The following is a 24,191-nucleotide window of genomic DNA, read 5'->3' as shown; positions in this document are numbered from 1 at the left end:
CGATTCGGAAGTTTCCTGTTGCGCTTTCTGTGTTTTCCACTGTTTCAACAAAGAAGGAATCCTCAAAGTCGTATACATCCTGCACTGAGTCAGGTTTGATCGCTTGATTAACATGTTTTTTAATGCTTACTTCTTGCACGGCTCATCCCTTGTTCACTGCTTTTTAATCTGCTGCGAATTTGTTCCCGATCTGCACTGAGATGCATAGTGGTTTAACTTGTGACACTTCGCACAGGTTTTTCCAAACACAGGGCATTCTTTTATCTGATGGGCGTTGTCACACCACTTACATGTCATGATGCTTGTGACGTCATGTGCTAAATGGCTGCAGTCTGAAGCATGTTTTTTTTTTAGGTGTACCACAGCATTAATGGCGTCGGCCACGTTGTTAGTTTTTCCACCTCTTTCTCCGACCAACATTTCTGAGAACTGATTTCTGGCAAGTTTGCTTTCTCTACACATACTGATTGTGCTTTCTAATGTCAAATCAGACGGTCTCAATAATCTTTCCTGCAGTTTGTCGCTTTTTACTCTGTAGACTATTTGATCTCGCAGAAGTTAGTCTAAGAGAATCGAAAAATTATATGCCTGCGCTTTAAGTCCCAGATCCGTTATGAAGCAGTCAAGTGTTTCACCTGCTTCTTTCACTCTTTGCCTGAACACATACCGTTCAAACGTTTTGTTTTGTTGCAACTAGCAGTGCTTGTCGAATTTTTAAATTACTTTGTTGTACTTTTCCTTAAATACCTCATCCTCAAATCGGAAAGAGTTAAACATTTCTAGGGCTTGCGAACCAGCCACTGTTAGAAACAGCACTATTTTGCGCTAGTCGCTAGCCGCTTCTAAGTCTAGGGCAGACATATACAATTCAAACTGCTGCTTGAAATTGCGCCAATTAACGGCTAATTTACCCAAAGTACAAAATTGCCGTGGAATTTGCAAACCTTCCATCTCGCTTCGACTGAGACGTTCTTCAACGTCGTCAATGCAGTCAGAGTCGGGTAGATTTTCTTTTAAAGATTTGCTTAACAGAAATTTTTTTCAAACTTTTTTTCTCTTGCTGAACTTTTCTCTTTATCTCAGCGAGCAGACCTGGCACCGTACTATTTCCACTCCTGGTTTTATGTGATGTTCTTTGCTTTCTGGATGAGGATTGCTTCGAATTGTAGTGTCTCACAAAGAACATCAAGCTATGTTTTTAACAAAGCCCATTTATTAACACTACAATTAAATAGATTCAACTTGCTTACCAAGATTTACAAGACTACCTCTAAACTAAACTATGATTCTATCTACAGAGCTTCTGACAACACGACTACTCACTATCCCGCCTAATTACCTATTCCCTGAATGAAGGGTATCATGTGATCCACGTATATGCCCTTGATCACCATCTAGTGGTTGGATGCAGTTACAGTAAATTGTTAACCCTTCATTATCTTTACAATATACATACTGTCACACATTTTTATATTTATTTAACTTTTTTGGAGTGAGAAAGTGTCTGAAGCCACATCACAGGAGCACTTTAAAGCAAAGTTTGACATTGAGCCACACAATTAGATATTAAGACCAAAGCACAACAGAGCCTGTTAAAAGAGGAAAGGAAGGAGGAGAGGTTCAAGGAGATCAGTCCAAGGCTTTTGCTTGGGTAGCTGAAGGCAAAGCCCCCAGTGGTGAAGCAATTCAAGTCGGGAAGGGTGAAGAAGACAGCATTATATGAACGCAGACATATTTTTAAAAATTAATTTACGGGATGTGGGCTTCACTGGTTAGACCAGCATTTATTGCCCATCCCTAGTGGCCCTTCAGAAGGTAGTGGTGAGTTGTCTTCTTGAACCGCTGCAGTCCTTGAAGGTAGACCCACTGTGCTGTTAGGAAGGGAGTTCCAGGAGTTCGCCCCAGCGACAGTAAAGGAGCAGCATCAGGATGGTGAGTGACTTGGAGGGGATCCTCCAGATGGTGGGGTTCCCAGGTATCTGCTGCTCTTGCTCTTCTGGATCGTCGTGGTCGTGGGTTTCCAAGGTGCTGTCGAAGAAACCGTGGTGAGTTACTCAGTGCATTTTTTAGATGGTTAACATGGCTGTCACTGTGCGTCAGTGGTGGTGGGATTGAATGTTTGCGGATGGGACACTGATTAAAGTGGGGCTGCTTTGTCCTAGATAGTGTTGAGCTTCTTGAGTTGTTGGAGCTGCACTCATCCAGGCAAGTGGAGAGTATTCCATTACACTCCTGACTTGTGCCTTGAAGATGGTGGACAGGTTTTGGGAGGTCATGAGGTGAATTACTCGCCATAGGATTCCCAGCCTTTGACCTGCCCTGGTAGCCACAATATTAATATGGCCAGTCCAGTTCAGTTCTGATATATGGTAATCCCCAGAATGTTGATTGTGGGGGATTCAACAATGGTAATGCCATTGAATGACAAGGGGAGATGGTTAGATCCTTTGTTGTAGGAGGTGGTCATTACCTGGCACTTGCATGGCACAAATGTAACTTGCCACTTGTCAGCCCAAGCCTGGGTATTGTCCAGGTCTTACTGCATTTGGACATGGACTGCTTCATTATCTGAGGAGTCGCGAATGGTGCTGAACATTGTGCAGTCATCCGCAAACATCCCCACTTCTGAGCTTATGATGGAAGGGAGGTCATTGATGAAGCAGCTGAAGAAAGTTATACCTAGGACATTACCCTGAGGAACTTCTGCAGTGATCTCCTGAAGCTGAAATGGTTGACCTCCAACCACCACAACCATTTTCCTTTGTGCCAGGTATGACTCCAACCAGCGGAGAGTTTCCCCCCTGATTCCCATTGACTCCAGTTTATCTAGGGCTCCTTGATGCAATACTCGGTCAAATGCTGCCTTGATGTCAAGGGCAGTCACTCACATCTCACCACTGGCATTCAGCTCTTTTGTCCATGTTTGAACGAAGGCTGTAGTGAGGTCAGGAACTGAGTGACCCTGGCGGAACCCACACTGAGCATCCATGAGCAGGATACTGCTGAGTAACTGTCACTTGTTACCACTGTTGATGACTCCTTCCATCACTTTGCTGATGATGGAGAGGAGACTGATAGGACATTAATTGGCTGGGTTGCATTTGTCCTGTTTCTTGTATAAAGGACACACCTGGTAAATTTTCCACATTGTCGGGTAGATGCCAGCGTTGTAGCTGTCTAGGGGATGTGGCAAGTTCTGGAGCACAAGTCTTCAGTACTATTGCCGGAATATTGTCAGGGCCCATAGTCTTTGCAGTATCCAGCGCCTTCAACCATTTCTTGACATCACATGGAGTGAATCGTATTACTGAAGACTGACATCTGTGATGCTGGGGACCTCTGGAGGAGACGGAGATGGATCATCCACTCGGCACTTCTGGCTGAAGATTGTTGCGAATGCCTCAGCCTTGTCTTTGCACATATGAGCTGGGCTCCTCCAACATTGAGGATGGGGATATTTGTGGAGCCACCTCCTTCAGTGAGTTGTTTCATTGTCCACCACCATTCACGGCTGGATGTGGCAGAGCTTAGATATTTTTAAAAATAGAAATTTAGAGTACCCAATTATTTTTTTCCAATTCAGGGGCAAGTTAGCGTGGCCAATCCACCTCACCTGCACATCTTTGGGTTGTGGGGATGAAACCCACGCAGACACGGGGAGAATGTGCAAACTCCACACAGTGACCCAGGGCCGGGATCGAACCCAGGTCCTCAGCGCCGTAGGCATCAGTGCTAACCACTGTGCCACCGTGCCACCCGCAGAGCTTAGATCTGATGCGTTTGTTGTGGAATCGCTTAACTCTGTCTGTTACTTGCTGCTTATGCTGTTTGGCACACAAGTTGTCCTGTGCTGTAGCTTCACCAGGTTGAGTCACACCCTATCTTCAGCAATGAGTAGTGGATGTGTGGTGGAGAGTCCAGGTCAGCACTCCTCAGCTCAGCACAATCTTATTTTTCTTTACTGGCCTACTTGGGAAGCAAGAGCGCACCTGAAAGAGTTATTGTCCATTTACATTTTAACCAAATATATCTGCATGGTATTTGAGATCATTGCAAGCTCTTAAGTTGCTTGTCAAATACACGACACACTGTATTGTGTATTCACACTGTATATCGGTATTCCTCATGTTGCTCCTGCCGTGCTCTCCTGCACTCTTCATTGAACCAGGCTTGATCCCCTGGCTTGGTGGTAGTGGTAGTGGGGGGGGGGGGGGGGGGGGGGGGGGGATATGCTGGGCCATGAGGTTGCAGATTGTAGTTGAATACAATTCTGCTGCTGCTGATGGCCCACAGCACCTCACGGATGCCCAGTCTTGAGTTGCTAGATCTGTTCGAAGTCGATCCCATTTAGCTCGGTGGTACTGCCACACAGCACGATGAAGGGTATCCTCAAGGCAAAGACGGGACTTTGTTTCCACAAGGACTAGGTGGTGATCACTTCTACCGATACTGTATTGGACAGATGCATCGGCAGCAGGCAGGTTGGTTAAGATGAGGTCAAGAATGTCTTTTCCTCTTGTTGATTCCCTCACCATCTGCTGCAATCCCAGTCTAGCAGCTATGTACTTTAGGACCCAGCCAGTTCGGTCTGTGGTGGTACAACCGAGCCACTCTTGGTGATGGCCATTGAGGACCTCCACCCAGAGCATATTCTGCTCCCTTGCCACTCTCAGTGCTTCTTCTAAGTGGTGTTCAACATGGAGGAGTACTGATTCATCAGCTGATGGTGGCCAGTACGTGGTAACCAGCAGGAGGTTTCCTTGCCCATGTTTAACCTGAAGCCATGAGACTTCATGGGGTCCAGAGTCGATGTTGACGACTACCAGGATTACCACCTCCCAATTGTATACCACTGTGCTGCCTCCGCTGCTGGGTCTGTCCTGCCAGTGAGACAGGACATACCCAGGAATGCTGATATTGGTGTCTGGGACATTGTAAGGTATGATTCTGTGAGCATGGCTATGTCATGCTGTCGCTTAACTAATCTGTGAAACAGCTCTCCCAACTATGGAGGTAGTGGAGGGATTCGGAAAGGGAGGTACTGGAGGGATTCGGAAACAAGGATGAGGGAAATGGGAGGGCCAAGTCTGGGTGGGACATGTTAATACAGCGAGATGTCAGCTGCATACTCCCACAATGCTTTTCCTTGTGAAAGTATCTTGTGGCAAACGGAACAATAATTGATCAACGTAATGCTACATAGTATGATATTAGGGCACAGTAGTACAGTGGATAGCTTCACAGCTCCAAGGTCCCAGGTTCGATTCCCGGCTTGGGTCACTGTCTGTGTGGAGTCTGCACGTTCTCCCCCGTGTCTGCGTGGGTTTCCTCCCAAAAGTCCTGAACGACGTGCTGTTAGGTAATTCGGACATTCTGAATTCTCTCTCTGTGTACCCGAACAGGCGCCGGAATGTGGCGACGAGGGGCTTTGCACAGTAACTTCATTGCAGTGTTAATATAACAACTTGTGACAATAAAGATTACTTTAATTAGGAGCAGAATTCAGAGATACTGCTGATTATTACAGGACGTTTTGAGTGTTTATTATGAAATAGCACACTATTGTGAGGGCAAAGAAGGACTGCACTTTATATCTGAGGCTAATCAAGCCCTGTACTCGATTTAAAAAGTGACTGGATAGCACACAGCACACTACAGAATACAAGATTCTCAGAAACACCAAACACACAGATTGTCAAAGAGAGGCCCAGATTTTTGCTGTGCTGGAGATGTACAATTTCAATACAAAAGTTCCAATCTACATCCTCAGTGAGATATTTTGCACATATATAAGACTTGCTGGTAAATGTGGTGCTGAACACAGTTAATGGTTAATGAGGTACTGGAACAAAATGGTCCCAAGAAGGGACCAAGGTTTTATTCAGGAAAAATGGTATATCAACTCAAAACTATTTTCTTCAGCACAAATTTTCTTTATTGTCATAATAAAATGTTCCACTTCAGCCTCTTCACAGGAGCTCAATCAAACAATATTTCACCGCATGAAGAAATATTAGGACGGCAAGTTTGGTCACTCACTGATGAGGCCGTACTCAGCCGTGTTTTCGGCAAAGAGGAACTCCACTCGCTGGAACTCCTCAGTGCAGCAAGAGATCGGGACGCCATTTAAATGGCATCCGATCTCTCGAGCCACCAGTGCGACCCCCAACACCACCCACCCACACCCCAGCTCACTGTAAGGGGCTCTCCAGCTCACACCCGCATCCTACCCGCAGAAAATGCCAGCTTTTCACCTTAGCAGGCCCAACTAGCACCCTGACAATGCCCTTGTTAGCTGGCAGTGTCAGGGTGCCTAGGTGACACCAACAGTGCCAGATTGCCACCATGCCCAGAGGGCGTGCACCTGGGGGCCTCCAATCCCCTGGGAGACCCCCACGACTGCAGTTCCATCTGGTCCCTATTTGTGGAGACCAGCACTGAAAGGTGCTTGCCCGAGGTCTCCAAGGCATGGGAGATCCCACGCCTTGGTTGGATCTTGAAAACGCATATTAGAGTGAGACTAGCTCTCTCGCTCTAATACGCACCTTTGCCAGAAAGTGATCCCACCCACAAACAACGATTGAATGCGGGCTGGAGAATTGTATTAGGAGGGAGAGCATCAAATATCTGAGGCATTGGGACTGTTTCCGGGCAGTTGAAAACTGTAGAAATGGACAGTTAGGCCTTATCAAGACTGGGGCTCCTGGGAGATTTGCTAGTGCTGTTGCGGAGGGTTTAAACTAGCTTGACAGGAGGATGCAACCTTGAGGGTTGGACAAATTGGAAGGAGGTAAAGCTGGTGACAGGAAGTAGAAAAGTAGCAAGCAAAATTTGGAGGGAGACAAAACAAAGGTGAGCATTAGCTCGGCTTAGAACATGAAGTAGTGTCAAAAAGACAAAGTTAAGGCACTCTACATGATTGTAGATGGCACTTGTAACAAGATGGACGACTTAAAGGACCAGGAAGTAAATAGGCATGATCTAATTGCCATTGCGGGAACATGGCTATAATCTTCATTATGTTTTTTAAATAATCTTTATTATTGTCACAAGTAGGCTTACATTAACATTGCAATGAAGTTACTGTGAAAATCCCCTAGTCGCCACATTCCGGCGCCTGTTCGGGTGCACAGAGGGAGAATTCAGAATGGCCAAGTTACTATCTACAGTTGGGAGAGTGAGTAAGCTGGGTGGGAGGGGTCTTTGATTGTGATGCCCGCTTTCCCCAGGCAGCAGGAGGTGTAGACAGAGTCAATGGATGAGAGGCAGGTTTGTGTGATGGACTGGGCTGTGTTCCCGACTCTCTGAAGTTTCTTGCGGTCTTGGGCCGAGCTTTTGCCATACCAGGTTGTAATACAGCCACAGAGGTTGCTTTCTATGGTGCATCTGTAAAAATTGGTTGAGTCAGTGTGGACATGTCGAATTTCCTTAGTTTCCTGAGGAAGTATAGGCGCTGTTGTGCCTTCTTTTTTTTTAATATAATTTTTATTGGAATTTTTTACAGAAAATATAAAACATAACGACAAACAATGAAATGCAACAAAATAACCCATAATAACTGTGACACCCCCAGACCGTATCGGCGCATGTATCACATCCCCCCACCCCCCCAACCCTAATGAACAACAAAAGAACTTTAAAAATATTAAAATTAAATAAACAAACATAGTCATTGTCGGCCCCCCCCCTTTTCCCTCCCCTTTTCCCTCCCCGGGTTGCTGCTGCTGCTGTCCCCGTACCCTATCGTTGAGCCAGAAAGTCGAGAAAAGGCTGCCACCGCCTAAAGAACCCTTGTACCGACCCTCTCAGGGCGAATTTGACCTTCTCTAGCTTAATGAAACCCGCCATGTCATTGATCCAGGTCTCCACGCTTGGGGGCCTCGCATCCTTCCATTGTAGCAAGATCCTTCGCCGGGCTACTAGGGACGCAAAGGCCAGCACACCGGCCCTCTTTCGCCTCCTGCACTCCCGGCTCCACCCCAACCCCAAAAATCGCGAGTCCCCATCCTGGCTTGACCCTGGATCCCACCACCCTCGACACCGTCCTCGCCACCCCCTTCCAGAACTCCTCCAGTGCCGGGCATGCCCAGAACATATGGGCATGGTTCGCTGGACTCCCCGAGCACCTGACACACCTGTCCTCACCCCCAAAGAACCTACTCATCCTCGTCCCAGTCATGTGGGCCCGGTGCAGCACCTTGAATTGGATGAGGCTAAGCCGCGCACACGAGGAGGAAGAATTAACCCTCTCCAGGGCATCAGCCCATGTCCCGTCTTCGATCTGTTCCCCCAGTTCCCCCTCCCACTTCGTTTTCAGCTCCTCTACTGACGCCTCCTCCACCTCCTGCATAACCTTGTAGATATCAGATATCTTCCCCTCTCCGACCCAGACCCCCGAAAGCACCCTGTCGCTCACCCCCCTCGCGGGAAGCGAAGGGAATCCCTCCACCTGCCGCCTAGCAAATGCCTTTACCTGCAGATACCTGAACATGTTCCCCGGGGGGAGCCCAAATTTCTCCTCCAACTCCCCCAGGCTCGCAAACCTCCCATCAATAAACAGGTCCCTCAGCTGTCTGATGCCCGCTCTGTGCCAACCCTGAAATCCCCCATCAATGTTCCCCGGGACGAACCTATGATTCCCCCTTAACGGAGCCTCCATCGACCCCCCCACTTCTCCCCTATGTCGCCTCCACTGCCCCCAAATCTTGAGGGTAGCCGCCACCACCGGACTCGTGGTATACCTCGTAGGAGGGAACGGCCACGGCGCCGTTGCCAGGGCCCCCAGGCTTGTATCGCCACAGGACGCCCTCTCCATCCGTTTCCATGCTGCCCCCTCCCGCTCCATTACCCACTTGCGCACCATCGACACATTGGCCGCCCAATAATACCCCGAGAGATTGGGTAACGCCAGCCCCCCACCATCTCTACCCCGCTCCAAGAAGACCCTCTTCACCCTCGGGGTCCCATGCGCCCAAACAAAGCTCATGATGCTGCTAGTCACCCTTCTAAAAAAGGCCCTAGGGATAAAGATGGGCAAACACTGAAAAAGGAACAAGAACCTCGGGAGAACCGTCATTTTGACGGACTGCACTCTACCCGCCAACGATAGCGGCACCATGTCCCACCTTTTAAATTCCTCTTCCATCTGCTCCACCAGCCTGGTAAAATTAAGCTTATGGAGAGTCCCCCAACTCCTGGCCACCTGCACCCCCAGGTATCTGAAACTCTTCACTGCCCTCTTAAATGGGAGTCTCCCGATTCCCTCCTCCTGATCACCCGGGTGTACTACAAATACCCCACTCCTGCCCAAATTCAACTCACAGCCCGAGAAGCCCCCAAATTCCGCTAACAGCTCCATCACCCCCGGCATTCCCCCTTCTGGATCCGCCACATACAACAGCAGGTCGTCCGCATACAGCGACACACGATGTTCCTCCCCACCCCGCACCAGACCCCTCCATCTCCCTGACTCCCTCAACGCCATAGCCAAAGGTTCAATCGCCAGTGCAAAGAGCAAGGGGGACAGGGGGCACCCCTGCCTGGTCCCACGGTAGAGCCTAAAGCACTCCGATCTCCTTCCACTGGTAACTACACTCGCCATCAGAGCCGCGCAGAGCAGCCTCACCCATTTGATGAATCCCCCCCCGAATCCGAACCGCTCCAGCACCTCCCACAGGTACCCCCACCCAACTCTATCAAATGCCCTCTCCGCATCCAGCGCCACCACTATCTCAGCCTCCCCCTCCACTGCCGGCATCATAATAACATTTAGTAGTCTCCGCACATTCGTGTTGAGCTGCCGTCCCTTGACAAATCCTGTCTGATCCTCATGTATCACCCCTGGCACACAGTCCTCTATCCTGGTGGCCAGGATCTTCGCCAGCAACTTAGCGTCAACATTGAGGAGCGAGATAGGCCTGTATGATCCACACTGCAAGGGGTCCTTATCCCGCTTCAGGATCAGAGAGATCAGTGCCCGCGACATCGTCGGGGGCAAAGCCCCCCCCCTCCCGTGCCTCATTGAAGGCTCGCACCAACAGGGGGCCCACCAGATCCGCATACTTTTTATAAAATTCCACCGGGAACCCGTCCGGCCCCGGCGCCTTACCTGACTGCATTTGCCCGATCCCCTGACTAGCTCCTCCAACTCTATCGGCGCCCCCAGCCCCTCTACCAGCTCCTCTTGAACCCTTGGGAAGCATAGCCTGTTCATGAAGCTCTCCATCCCCCCTCTCCCCATCGGAGGTTCTGACCGGTACAGTTCCTCGTAGAAGTCCCTAAAGACCCCATTTACTTCTGTCCCCTTCTGCATTACATTCCCACCCCTATCCGTCACTCCACCAATTTCCCTAGCCGCATCCCGCCTGCGGAGCTGATGCGCCAACATCCTGCTCGCCTTCTCCCCATACTCATATACCGCGCCCTGCGACCTCCTCCACTGTGTCTCTGCCTTTCTGGTGGTCAACAAGTCAAATTTGGCCTGCAAACTACGCCGTTCCCCCAGCAACCCCTCCTCCGGTGCCTCCGCGTATCTCCTGTCCACATCCAGGAGCTCCCCCACCAGTCTCTCCCTCTCCTTCCTCTCCCTCCTTTCCCTATGGGTCCGTATGGAAATCAGCTCCCCCCGGATCACTGCTTTCAGAGCCTCCCAGACCATCCCCACCCGGACCTCCCCCGTGTCGTTGGTATCAAGATACCCCTCAATACTTCCCCGGACCCTCCTACACACCTCCTCATCAGCCAGCAGCCCCACATCCAGTCGCCAGAGCGGGCGCTGGCCCCGCGCCTCCCCCATCTCCAGATCAACCCAGTGCGGAGCATGGTCTGAAATTGCTATGGCCGAATACTCTGCATCCTGCACCTTCGGGATCAATCCCCTGCTCAGGATGAAGAAATCTATTCGGGAATAGACCCTATGGACATGGGAGAAAAAGGAATACTCCCGCGCTCTCGGCCTCCCAAACCTCCAGGGATCCACCCCTCCCATCTGGTCCATAAACCCCCTCAGTACTTTGGCCGCCGCCGGTCTCCTACCCGTCCTTGAACTGGACCGGTCTAGTGGGGGATCTAGCACTGTGTTAAAGTCTCCCCCCATGATCAGGCCCCCTGCCTCTAGGTCCGGAATGCGGCCCAACAAGCGCCTCATGAAGCCGGCATCATCCCAATTCGGGGCATATACATTAACCAGCACCACCTTCTCTCCCTGCAGCCTACCCTTCACCATAATATATCTGCCCTCCTTGTCCGACACCACCTCAGCCGCCTCGAACGCCACCCTCTTCCCCACCAGAATCGCCACCCCCCGGTTCTTCGCGTCCAATCCTGAGTGAAAAACCTGCCCCACCCACCCCTTCCTCAGACGAACCTGGTCCGCCACCTTCAAGTGGGTCTCCTGGAGCATAGCCACGTCCGCCTTCAGCCCCTTCAGATGAGAAATTACCCTAGTTCTCTTAACCGGCCCATTCAGCCCCCTCACGTTCCAGGTAGTCAGACGGATCAGAGGGCAACCCGCCCCTCTCCCCCGCCGGCTAGCCATAGCTTATCGACTGCTCGCCCCAGGCCAGCTCGCCCCCGCCTGACCCGTTCCCCATGGCGATAACGCCTCTCCTCTACCCCCCCCCGGCCCATGCCAGCTCCTTCCTGGCCATTCCAGCAGCAACCCGGTATCCCCCCCCCACCCCCCCAGGCTAGGACCCCTCCTAGCCGCGACGCACCCTCCATGGTACTTCCGTGAGTCAGCTGACTTCTGCTGACCCGGCTGCTCCTGCCAAAACCCATCTCCTCCCAGCATGGGGTCATCCCCCTCTTGCCACACCTCCTTGGCCCCGCTTCAGCGTGGGAAAGAAAACCAGTAGAGGCCACGCCCCCACCTCCAGCTCCGCCCCCCCCCTGCCCCGCAGCGCGGACAACCAGAGGAAAGCCCGCGCTTTCACACTGCCACACCCCACCCTTCTGACGCAGCTCCTCAAAATCCAGTTTCACCCCAACCCCCAGCCCCGTACCGAAGAGAACATATAAAGCACATGCCCCCAACGTTCCCCACTTACCCCACACCCATACCCAACAGACAAACCCACCCGGAAACAGAGCAAAAGAAAACCAGCATAAAAAAAACACGTGTCAAAATTGAAGAACAGCAACAGCAAAACAGCAACGGCCATAGCGTGTCCCCAGACCCTAGTTCGAGTCCAGCTTCTCCGCCTGTACAAAGGCCCACGCCTCCTCCGGGGACTCGAAGTAGTGGTGCCGGTCCTTATATGTCACCCACAGACGCGCAGGCTGCAGCATTCCAAATCTGACCTGCTTGGCATGCAGCACCGCCTTCGTCCGGTTGAACCCGGCCCGCCGCTTTGCCACCTCCGCACTCCAGTCCTGGTAGATTCGCACTATCGAATTCTCCCACTTGCTGCTCCTCTCTTTCTTGGCCCAGCGCAGCACACACTCCCGGTCACTAAATCGATGGAACCGCACCAGCACCGCCCGCGGGGGTTCATTTGCCTTAGGCCTCCTGGCCAGCACTCTGTGAGCTCCCTCCAGCTCCGGGGCAAATGGAAGGACCCGCTCCCATCAACGAGCTCAACATCGTGGTCACGTACGACGGGAGATCCGACCCTTTCAGCCCCTCCGCCAGGCCCAGGATCCTCAAATTCTTTCGCCTCGTGCGAACGTCCAGCTCCTCCAAGCGGTCTTGCCACTTTTTGTGAAGTGCCTCGTGCAACTCCACTTTCCCCACGAGGACCACGGCCTCCTCCTCCCGCTCAGCGGCCTGCTGCTGCAATTCCCGAATAGACGCCTCCTGGGCCGCCTGGGTCCCAAGCAGCTTGTTGGTAGTCGCATTCAGGGAGTCCAGCAACTCAGCCTTCAGCTCCGCAAAACAGCGCAGAAGAGAGGCCTGCTGCTCCTGCGCCCCACTTCCACCAGTCCTCGGGTGTTCCGCCGGCCGCCATTTTGTCCTGCTTCCTCCGCTTTTCTTGGGGAGCTGCTGCAGCTTTTTCCTTTGTCCCACTCCGGGTGAGCACCATAAATTATGGGGAATGCGCCTCTAGACACCTTCCCCCACTGGGATTCGTTGAGACAGCGCCGTTTGAGGCCCTCAAATCGGCCTAAAAGTCCTTAAGTAGCGGGAGCTGCGGTGCCGCACCTACAAAGCCGATTTTCTGACCGCTCCACTCCTAGTCCAGGCCATCCACCGGTGGAGAATCTGAGAAGGAGTGTTCCCACATGGGGAAAAGCCCAAACAGCACCACTGCGAGCCCTTAAAAGAGCCCCAAAGTCCGAAAATAGTGGGAGCCACTGAACGTGCGGCTTAGCTCCGCATCACCACTACCGGAAGTCCGTCTCCGCTTCTTCAATAGCCTTGGTGAGATCTTTTCACAGTTCTTCCCTCTGCTGCTGGAATTCAGCTTTCATCAAGGCCCTCAGGTCAGCTTGAGACCTATAAGCTGGCCCTTCCCCCGCTAGCATGCTTGCTTTTGTTTGTTGCTGTTCAGACAAATCCTGCACTGTTTCTAAGGGTCTGATAACCAAGAAACATCCTATTCCTGGGGGAAAATACTCCTTGAACCTTCACCCACGCCTTTTCATCGAAATTCCAACCCGTGCTGCCCAAAAAAGAGCTCTTTTCTGCAATATTAGGCAGGAGCTGCCTCTGTGTACACACTCACTCCATAATGCACACCCGGAAGTCCCGCTGTTGTGCCTTCTTGGTGGTAGCATCGACGTGGGTGGACCAGGACAGACTTTTGGAGATGTGTACCACAGAGAATTTGAAGCAGTCAACCATCTCCACCTTGGCCCCGTTGATGCGGACAAGGGTGTGCACAGTACTTTGCTTCCTGAAGTCAATGACCAGCTCTTTAGTTTTGCTGGCATTGAGGGATCGATTGTTGTCGTTACACTGCTCCGAAATCCCAGCCAAGTGTTGACGTCAGCGTAAACACCGGAGAGGTGTACACCGGTGTCAACGGACCTCCTGGCCCAGCAATTCACCGCTGTTCAGGGGGCTAGCACGGCGCCAGAGAGCTGCGCGCTGCTCCTGCGCCGAAAGGCGACCTTGGACGGCCAGCGCGGGTCCGCGCATGCACACAACGGCTAGCGTGGATCTGCGTATGCGCGCGCCGGCCGTCTCCGCACCAGCCCCCGCGCAAATGGTGCGCGCGACTGGCGGGTCTGCGGAGAATCGCGGAAGCGCCGTCTCGCCGGATTTCCGGCGTGAGCGGCTATTCTCCCCCCGCGCCATGCGCGATTCTGGTGCGGAGGGTCGGAGAATCCCGCCCCAGTAGGGAGATTAGCAGTCGATGAGCGTAGTTCAATGTTATTGATCAATTATGTATTCTTAAGGACTAAGTGTTGAATCCCAGTTCATAGTATAATAAGATCATAGCTTTGTTTAAGTTAAAGCTATTTTGTGGTCTTTGCGAACAGTACGCCAACCATCCTGAATTAAGCAACACAAAGAACACCACATTCACTGATGCCAACTTCCAACAATAAACATGAATTTACCAAACAGAAATGGGTCTTGACCTAACTAGTCCATTCTGGGTATTCATGCGCCACATGAGCCTCCACCCACCCATCATCATCTAACTCATCAACAAAACTACCTATTCTTTTGTCCCTTCATATTCTAATTTAGCTGCCCCATAAATGCATTATGTTATTGGTCTCAACTACCACCTGTGGTAGCGCGTTCCACATTCTCATCACACTCTGGGTCGAGGTTTCTCCTGAATTGCTTACTGGATTTATCAGTGACCTTGTATGTATGACCCCCTGTTCTGGTGTACAACCCCCTTATAGCTGGGAACATCTTCTTTACAAAAACCCTTATCAAACTCGTTCACAATTTTCAGGACCTCCACTAGGTGACTTTTTGGCCTTCTCTTTTCTAGATCTGCCATTGTCTTTGCATTTGTTCCAACGCTGCTGCATCCTGTTTTGTAATATGGAGATCAGAACTGTGCATAATTGTTAGTGCTATTGTACATGGTGGAGTTTCCTCACTGTTAAAGTTACTATCATAAACAATCACATTCTGTGTTACAGCAGGGGATGGTCGGTGGAGTCTGAAAAATCTGCTGATTTCCAAAGGTTAGTGGCCACCCAGGAAAATCTGAAGAGGAAGGTCCAGGACCAGGAGAACCGGGCCCGATGACAAAATATCCGGATTGTGGGCCTGCTGGAGGGGATCGAGGGCAGGGACCCGATGGGCTATGTGGCCAAGATGTTGGCCAACCTGGTCGGGAGGGACAGCTTCCCCAAACTGCCGAAGATCGACACGGCACACAGATCGCTCCGCCCGAAGCCCAAAGCGGGAGAACAGCCAAGGGCAATAATTGCCAAATTACATCAGTACCAGAACTGGGAGATGATCCTGTGGTGGGCAAAGCAGAGAAAGGCGAGCAGCTGGGAAACATAGAATCTGGGTTGACCAGGATAAGGAAATCTGTTTCAACACCATGGCAGAGGCGGACGAGTTCGTGCGGACATATGGCCTGGACAAGGAGCAGACAAGGCAGCGCTGAGGGCAAAACCGATAAAGAGAAAGGGGAGAAAGAAAAGAACTATGATGGACTAAAACCATGTTTGTGCGGGACACCACTGTCTTTCTCTGAACAGAAGTGTTGAACCACAGGAAACAGCAAGGGCAGAGGATCGCAGCAGAGGGTGAAGAGGAGATGGAGGAAACAGCAGTCCAGCGGGCACAGGAAAGGGGTAATCTCAGCCCCGGGAGGGGGGCCATCACACTAGTGGGGAAAGCTGGAAGTATAAGAGCAAGGGGGACAGTGGCGCACCTCTCGGCAGGGAGGGAGCGGCTGGTGGAGTGGGTAGCGGGGGAGGCAGAGGGAATACAAGTATAAGAAAGGGATGGGTCTCAGATTGGCTTCAGCGAGTAAGGTGCAGGTTGAGGGAACAAGATGGCACCGCAAGCAGCCACTTTGGCGGGTCCCTGGACAAAGGGAGACCCCGGAATGCAGGGCTGCACCCATGTGGCGTACACACAGTTGGTGGCCATGTTGGGTGGCCCCTGGACAAAGGGAACCCCCAGGGTGCAGGGACGCGACCACCAGGTAAGTATGGTTGATCCCACAGGAAGGAGGGGTCAAAAAAACCCCACCAGGATTATCACCTGGAATGTCAGGGGCCTTAACAGCCCAGTGAAAAGATCCAGACTCTTTCGCCCATCTGAGGAGTTTGAAAGTTGACATAGTCTTCCTTTAAGAAACGCACCTGAGGGAGAAGAGCCGACTGCGAACAAAGAAGAGCTGGGAGGGACAGACGTATAGTTCATGTTATGGGATGAGGGCCAGGTGGGTAGTGTGGTGAATGTGATTCACACCGGATTATAATCTGTATATACATGTGTCTATATTGTAAGTGCAGTTGCACTACCTGTCCTCCAGGGGGAGTAGCTCTGGGAATGCTCGAGTTGTACGGGGCTTCTCCCTTGGCTCTGCCCAGAACTCCTCCCCCGGAAGCTGCTGTAAAAAGATCAGTGCCACATGGTCAGCCGGCCATTTCACCGAAAGTTCAATGGCTAATAGGCTGGCTCTGTTGTGAGTATATTAAAACCGTTATTCTAATCCTACAAGCACGTGTCCGTAGAATTGTTGGTTCCAACAGGTAGCTATCCTGATTAGCAAGAGGACGGTGTTTATGACGTCAAAGGTGGTTACGGGCCCAGGGAGACGGTACGTCATGGTCTGCAGTGTCCTGGTCGGGGCACTGGTAGTCTTGGTGAATGTATACGCTCCCAACTGGGATGACACGGATTTTATAAACAAGACCATGTGGAAATCCCTGACATTGACACACACCGACTGATAATGGGGGGGCCTTTAAACTGTGTACAAGACCCATTGACCGACCGATCAAACCCCCAAATGGGGAAAAAGACAGGCATGGCTAGGGAACTGGGAACGTTCATGGTGCAGATGGGGGCAGTGAACCCCTGGCAGTTCCTACACTCTAGGGAGAAGGGATTCTCATTTTTTCACACAAAGGGCTGAATTCTCCAAAAATGGGGCTATGCCCCACGCCAGCGTAAAAACGCTGGTTTTACTCTGGAGATTCCTTTAAAATATTAGCAGCTATTCACCTACCTGCAGGGGTCTGGCAGGGCCCTGGAGTGATTCGCAGCTTCAGCTATGGATATGGGCCCCCGCACTTCCGGTTCCGAGTCCGCACAAGCGCATGGCGCGGCCTCAAGTGGCTGTGCTGCTCGCGAAAACTGGCCGAGTTCCCAACCGGCCAGGTGTGGTTAGAACCACGCTGTCCGGAACTCGGCCAGTTTGGCCTGGAGAATCGCTAGGGGGGGCCTCTGTTAAATGGCGCATAATCCGCGCACGAGCGATTCTCCGGAGCGGCGCCGACTACAATTCTTGCGTAATCATCTATTCTCTGCCCCCGCGCCAAACGCGATTTCGGCGCGGGGCTGCAGAGAATCCCGCCCAAGGTATATATCCGTATCTCCTCCTTTGCAGTGGGCAAATCGGTGCTTCAAGAAATAGTAAGAGTGAAATACTCCGCGATTGTCGTCTCCGATCATGCTCCACATTACATTGTTCTGAGGTTGCATACGGGCCATGCCCAACGCCCCACATGGAGGTTGGACACGGACGTTTTGGCCGACAAGGTGCTCTGCTATAAATCATCACAGGCCATAGGCAAGGACACTATTAACAACCAGAATGGGAAAGTGTCACTTTACATGTTCTGGGAAGCACTGAAGGTGGTGATTTGGGGAGAGATTATAATCTACAAGGCTCATAGAGATAGGGCAGAGAGGGTGGCCAGGCAACAGCTGATCAACTCCATCCTGGAAGTCGACAGAAAATACTCCAAGACCCCGACTGTAGAGCTTCTGGCAGAGAGGAAAAAGCTGCAAATGGCCTTTAACCTGCTATGGACCAGGAAGGCAGCGTACCAACTCCGCCAGACACGGACCTTTTATGAGCACAGAGAGAAGGAAAGCAGTTCGGGCTAGCGATGGGGTTCACCTTGTGGGTGAAATGTCCTGTACAACACCCCCAAGGCTAGCGTTCGAACCAACACCATTAGCTCTGAATACTTCCAGCTGCACAGGGGCACCAGGCAATGATGCCCGCTGTTCCCACTCCTGTTTGATCTGGCAATGTAACCCGTGGCGATCACTCTGCGAGATGCGAAAGGCTAGAAGGGCATCCGAAGTCTCACTCCATATGGATGACCTGCTCCTCTACATCTCGGACCCGCAGAACGGCTTGAAGGTAATCATGAAACCCCTGGAAAAGTTTGGGGCCTTCTCATGCTACAAACTCAACCTGGACAAGAGCGAGGTATTCCCGGTGAACCCTAATGGGGGAGGGTCGAAGCTGGAGGGACTTCCATTCAAACTAGCCCAAAGTAAATTCCACTATCTTGGGATCCAGATAGCATATGACTGGATACGGATCCACAAGTGGAATCTGACCAGTCGGGTGGGGGAAGTTAAAAAGGACCTACAGAGATGGAATGCACTCCCGCTTTCCCTGGCAGGGAGGGTGGAGACTATCAAGATGACCGTATTGCCAAGGTTCCTCTTCCTTAGATCCCCAAGGCCTTTTTCCAAGGATAAAAACAAAATGGTTATGGCTTTCGTATCTGGGGGAGAAAAAATCTAAGAATCCCCAAGACTACACTGCAGAGAAGAAACATGGGTGGCCTGGCCCTTCTGAACATGCAATACTACCACTGGTCAGCCTCAGCTGAGAGCGTGACGGGATGGGTAAGGGAACCGAGCACTGAATGGGTGAGACTGGAGGAGTCTTCCTGTAAGGGAACGACTCTCCAGGCCCTCCCCACGGCAACGATCCCCCCCCCAGCAAAGTACACGTCCAGCCCAGTGGTGGTAGCTACGTTATAAACGTGGAACCAGATGAGACAACACTTCAGCTTAACCGAGGTGTTCACCATGGCCTCCATCTGCAGTAACCACAAATTCCCACCAGCCATGCTAAACGCCACTTTTAAGAAGTGGAGACAGGATGGGGTGACATTAGCGATCTGGGACTTTTACATGGGGTCAGACTTACAACTGTAGACGAGCTGACCAAGAAACTGGAGCTACCAACGGACAGGAACTCCGATATTTACAAATCAAAAACTTTCTCTGCAAGGAGACGACGAGGTACCCTAGGGCCCCGAGGGACACAATGCTGGAGGAACTGCTGGTCGTGGACAGTATGGAGAAGGGGAGCTGTGGGGACAGTACGGACAACTGTTAGAAAGGGCGAGAACACCATTAGACAGAGCAAGGCAGAAATGGAAGGACGAACTAGGGACGGAAGTGGGGTGGGTACTCTAGAGCGAAGCACTAAGCAGAGCCAACTCCACCTCCTCCTGCACAAGGCTAAGCCTCATGCAGTTTAAAGTGGTGCTCAGCGCGCACCTAACCAGACCCCAAATGAGCAGGTTCTTCCCAGAGGTGGAGGACAAGTGTGAACGGTGCCAGGGGGCCCTGGCCAACCACACCCACATCTTCTGCCCCAGACTTGTCGGGTTCTGGACAGCCTTCTCCGAGGCGATGTTAAAGGTGGTGGTGGTCAGGGTGGAACCCTGCCTGAGAGTGGCAGTCTTTGGGCTGTCAGACCAGGCAGAACTACATATGGAGAAGAAGGCCGATGCCCCTGCTTTTGCTTCCTTAATTGCCCGCTAGAGGATCCTGCTCAGCTGGTGATCAGCAGCACAACTCGCAACTGCAGACTGGCTGTCAGACCTGTCGGCATTTCTTCACCTGGAGAAGATCAAATAGACCATCCGGGGGTCGGACGAGGGCTTCCACAAAGCGTGGGGGCCATTCATCAGCCTGTTCCAGGACCTGTTCAAAGCCAATAAAGAATGGAAAGGGAGGTGGGGAGGAGGACCAATGAGGGCAGACAGAGCAGATAGTAACAAATGGAGGGGGGGTCAGCAAGGAAGGAACCCAGGGAAATATCAGGAGGGGATACGGGAAAAGAGCAAGGGGGGGTGTGGCAGAAAGCCCCCTCTAACAAAGCCATAGGGGCAACAGCAACAATTACAAAATGAAAGGAAAGACAACAACACCCATGGCGGAAGAGGGCCAAGATGGAGCCCAATTAATAATAGGGAAAGGAGGGGGAAGTGGGAGCAAGGTAGGGGGATGGGCCGATGAAAGGGGAACATGAAATTGTACATAAGAACGTCTCAATCTGTAAATATTGTGTGCTTTATATGTCTAACTGTTAAATTTGGAAAATTCTAACAAAACTATTTTTTACAAAATGTAACATAGAATCGTAGAATTCCGATAGAAGGAGATCATTCAGCCCATCAGGTCTGCACCAACTCTCCGAAAGAGGATAACATAATTGATCAATGCACCATAACGATTTACAGAGTCTAAAACCACATCTGTGTAAACCAATGAGCTGAGATGGAAGTACCTGTCCAAAACCAGATCTGGTGCAAATATGAGCTTCCCTGGATGTTCCATGGAGCGCCACACAAGGCCAATCATCAAAATTTCTAACCAGCAGCATTCCAGTAGTTGCACTTGGTCATGAAGTGTTAAATCCACAAATCCTGGGGGAGTGGGCAGATAAGACTGCGTTAGAGATACATATACACTAAAGACAGCGAACACAAGTTATAGAGCAAACACCGAGAGTCTGTTAATTATATATGAGGCTGACATCACTGTACCCATTTTGGAGCGAGCATATACAGATTGCAATCATGCTGACAACTTGGATTAAATGAAAATTGAACTCATTAACACATCTTTTATAGTGTATAAGAACATTGACAATTACTTGAAATCTAATTTGCAAAAAGGGTTGATTTATGAGGTAGGCTGGACTTTGCTAATCATAGAATTTACAGTGCAGAAGGAGGCCATTCAGCCCATCGAGTCTGCACCGGCTCTTGGAAAAAGCACCCTACCCAAGGTCAACAACTCCACCCTATCCCCATAACCCAGTAACCCCACCCAACACTAAGGGCAATTTTGGACACTAAGGGCAATTTAGCATGGCCAATCCACCTAACCTGCACATCTTTGGACTGTGGGAGGAAACCGGAGCACCCGGAGGAAACCCACGCACACACGGGGAGGATGTGCAGACTCCGCACAGACAGTGACCCAAGCCGGAATCGAACCTGGGACCCTGGAGCTGTGAAGCGATTGTGCTATCCACAATGCTACCGTGACACTTGCACTAATATCCCCTTGAATATAAAAAAATATGGGGCAATCTAATTGAGGTAATTAAGATGAGTAAAGGACTTGCTAAATTAGATAGAAACTGTTTCCTCTGGTAAGGGGAATCCAGACAATAAGGCATATCCTCCGAAACAGCACCCCACCCAGGCCCATTCCCCAGCCCTATCCCTGTAATCCCACCTAGTTTTGGACACTAAGGGTCAATTTAGCCTGGCCAATCCTCCTAACCGCACACCTTTGGAATGTGGGAGGAAATCGGAGAACACAGAGGAAACCCACGCAGACATGGGGAGAAAGTGCAAACTCCACACATACAGCCCCCAAGGCTGGCATTGAACCTGGGTCCTATTATATTATATTGCTACTCCTGGTAACATGTTGTATTACTTTGTTCAAGTAATATTTATCGTTACTGGTTGGAGATGATCTTGAAGAATACACGAGTCTTCGATGTAAAGTAAACAAATTTATTAAGTAACGATAAAACTAATAAATAAGTTCGACACTTGCACTAATCCAGAAATCATGACAGATACAGATTGACAAGTACCTTGAATGTGACCAAGTGATCATTCTCATTGATGCAATCTTATTTAAAGTTCAACTTCATTGGATTATAATCTTCAACATCAAGATGAATATTCATTGGAAGCGTTTCATATTCTGCATGTTGTGTGAAGCACATTTTAGGTGGTCACAGCTGCAAGATTCACAACAAACTGTTGATTCTACAAATATAATTTGTTCTGCCAAAGAGTGGGACTTCGACCAAATGTTTGGATTAGCTAGTTTGGTGGTGCTGAATAGCAACAGGTTTGCACTGTCTGACATTTTCTGGATGAATGGTGGAGCAGTTTACAGCCCGAATCTTGCAACAGCTGAAATTGAGCGCATAAACATTTGTTGCAAATGTCTAAGAGCACAAGTGCAGGATAGATAAACAACTGGCTCACGAGCCATCTGACATTGTGCGAGCTGACACCGATATACACTTTCCATAAATGGCTCCTCAGATATTTTAGCAGTCACTGGTAAAAATGCGAGATTGCGAGATGGCGAGGGCAGCACGGTGATGCAAGTGGTTAGCACGATTGCCTCATGGTCCTATTATATTATATTGCTACACCTGGTAGCATGTTGTATTACTTTGTTAAAGTAATATTTATCGTTACTGGTTGGAGATGATCTTGGTTCGATCCTGGCTCTGGGTCACTGTCTGCGTGGAGTTTGCACATTCTCCCTGTGTTTGCGTGGGTCTCACCCCACAACCCAAAGATGTGCAGGATATGTGGATTGGCCATGCTAAATTGCCCCTTAATTGGAAAAAGTTAATTGGATACTCTGAATTTAAAAAACAAAAATTGTGAGATGGCTTTCTCATCATAAAGACAATCAAACATAAACTTCAAAATCTGAATCTAACAATCACCCGTGTGCTGTTTATGGTCAGAATCGTTCAGTGACTTCATGTACATTGTGGACATGACAGGCAGAACTGCTGTCTGGTATTATGTGAAAATAGAATTCATATTTTTAAGAATAACATGGCTTTTTGTACAAAATTAGAAGCAGATTTGCCATTCAAAGACAGCTGCCGTGGTATAAGTTTAGCTATCCATTGTATACTTCTCACAAATAAGATTATCAATCTTGAAAATTCTGTTGATTTTTGTTTTCCGGGAATTATTATATGACAATACCGTATTCTGGGCGTGCCTTACTGCCCTCTTCACTGCCGACTTGGTGAATTGACAAGGCCGTTGAATCTCACGAGATTCTCGAAACGCCTCGTAAGATTCAACGGAAACTTGAGAGATGTTGCGATCTGGATCTCGCCCTCACTGGGCGTGATATAGATTAGCATATTTAAGTGAGCCATTAGGCTACGAAGATAGATAAAGTCGCGGGCAGAGACTCCTACAATCTCGTCCGGGGCGATGACAACGATGTCAATTGGGTGATTTTCAAATACGACGGACACCTTATTGTTCCTGATTCACAAGGCAAAGATTACGAGGAATTTAAACTTCAATGCACAAATGACCATTTAATGCCTTTGCAATCTATGGTGTAATTTTAATTTTGAACGATTGCAGCAGATTATAGTTATATTTGATGCAAGTTTTTTTTGGTCGGTTCCTCAACTCTCCTTTCACTTCTCGATTGTTCTTGAAAGATTTTGAGTTCCTGCAGCTGCATGGCCAGAAAGCCAAGCCTCCACCGCTTGGCTGCACTGGATTCTCCCAGCTCCCAGTGCCCGGGAACTAACGGCCGTGCTTAGGAGACCTCACCAGTGTGCCCTTTGGCACTGGCCCAAACAAAAGTGAATCATGCACCTGGGGGGGGGGGGGGGGGGGGGGGGGGGGGCATTAGATACCCATGTGGTTCGGCTCGGGGCAAGGTGGTACCCTGGCGCTCCCACTGCCAGCCTGGCACCTTGGCACTAACACCCAGGTGCCAGGTTGCCCATATCAAGGATCAGGCCTGGGGTACATTACCCATAAGAGATGGGGTGAGGGGGGTGTGAGGACCCCCTAAGAGATGCGTTGGGTGCAGTGGGGGGGTTAGGGGGCGGGGGTGGTCCAGAGGCCGCAACTGGGGGTCGAATGATCGGAGCAGCCTTTACAAATGGCGCCCTTATCTGCGAATATTCTTCCTGCCCTGGCAAGGTGAGCTCGTCAGTGCAGGAAATGATGCAAATTGCCCTTGGATAACGGGGTCTTTCTCGACACTGCAGGCACCGAGAAACACCCCACTAAACGCATCTGAAACTGGACTCTGTTTTTATCCCTTTGAATTGCGCCCTCAAACTGAATGAAAATCGCTTATTGTCCTGAGCAGGCTACAAATGTAGTTACTGTGAAAAGCCCCTAGTCGCCACATTCCGGCGCCTGTTCGGGGAGGCTGGTACGGGAATTGAACCGTGCTGCTGGCTTGCTTGGTCTGCTTTCAAAACCAGCGATTTAGCCCTGTGCTAAACAGCCCC

General features: G+C 50.4%; 1 protein-coding gene across 4 annotated transcripts in view; it reads right to left on the bottom strand.

Moving 5' to 3' along the window:
* The window catches only part of esr1 (estrogen receptor 1), a 447,574-nt gene that overhangs the window by 104,716 nt on the left and 318,667 nt on the right, over window positions 1–24,191 (bottom strand). For all 4 annotated transcript variants that reach the window (XM_038805682.1, XM_038805662.1, XM_038805671.1 and 1 more), the window contains one exon: window positions 20,427–20,565. In XM_038805682.1, coding sequence (XP_038661610.1) covers window positions 20,427–20,565 — 139 coding nt within the window. The remainder of the gene's footprint in view (window positions 1–20,426; window positions 20,566–24,191) is intronic.

This window comes from Scyliorhinus canicula, chromosome 1, assembly GCF_902713615.1.
Source record: "Scyliorhinus canicula chromosome 1, sScyCan1.1, whole genome shotgun sequence".
In the NCBI taxonomy this organism is placed as follows: domain Eukaryota; kingdom Metazoa; phylum Chordata; class Chondrichthyes; order Carcharhiniformes; family Scyliorhinidae; genus Scyliorhinus; species Scyliorhinus canicula.
This window is presented reverse-complemented; position numbering and strand designations above follow the sequence as displayed.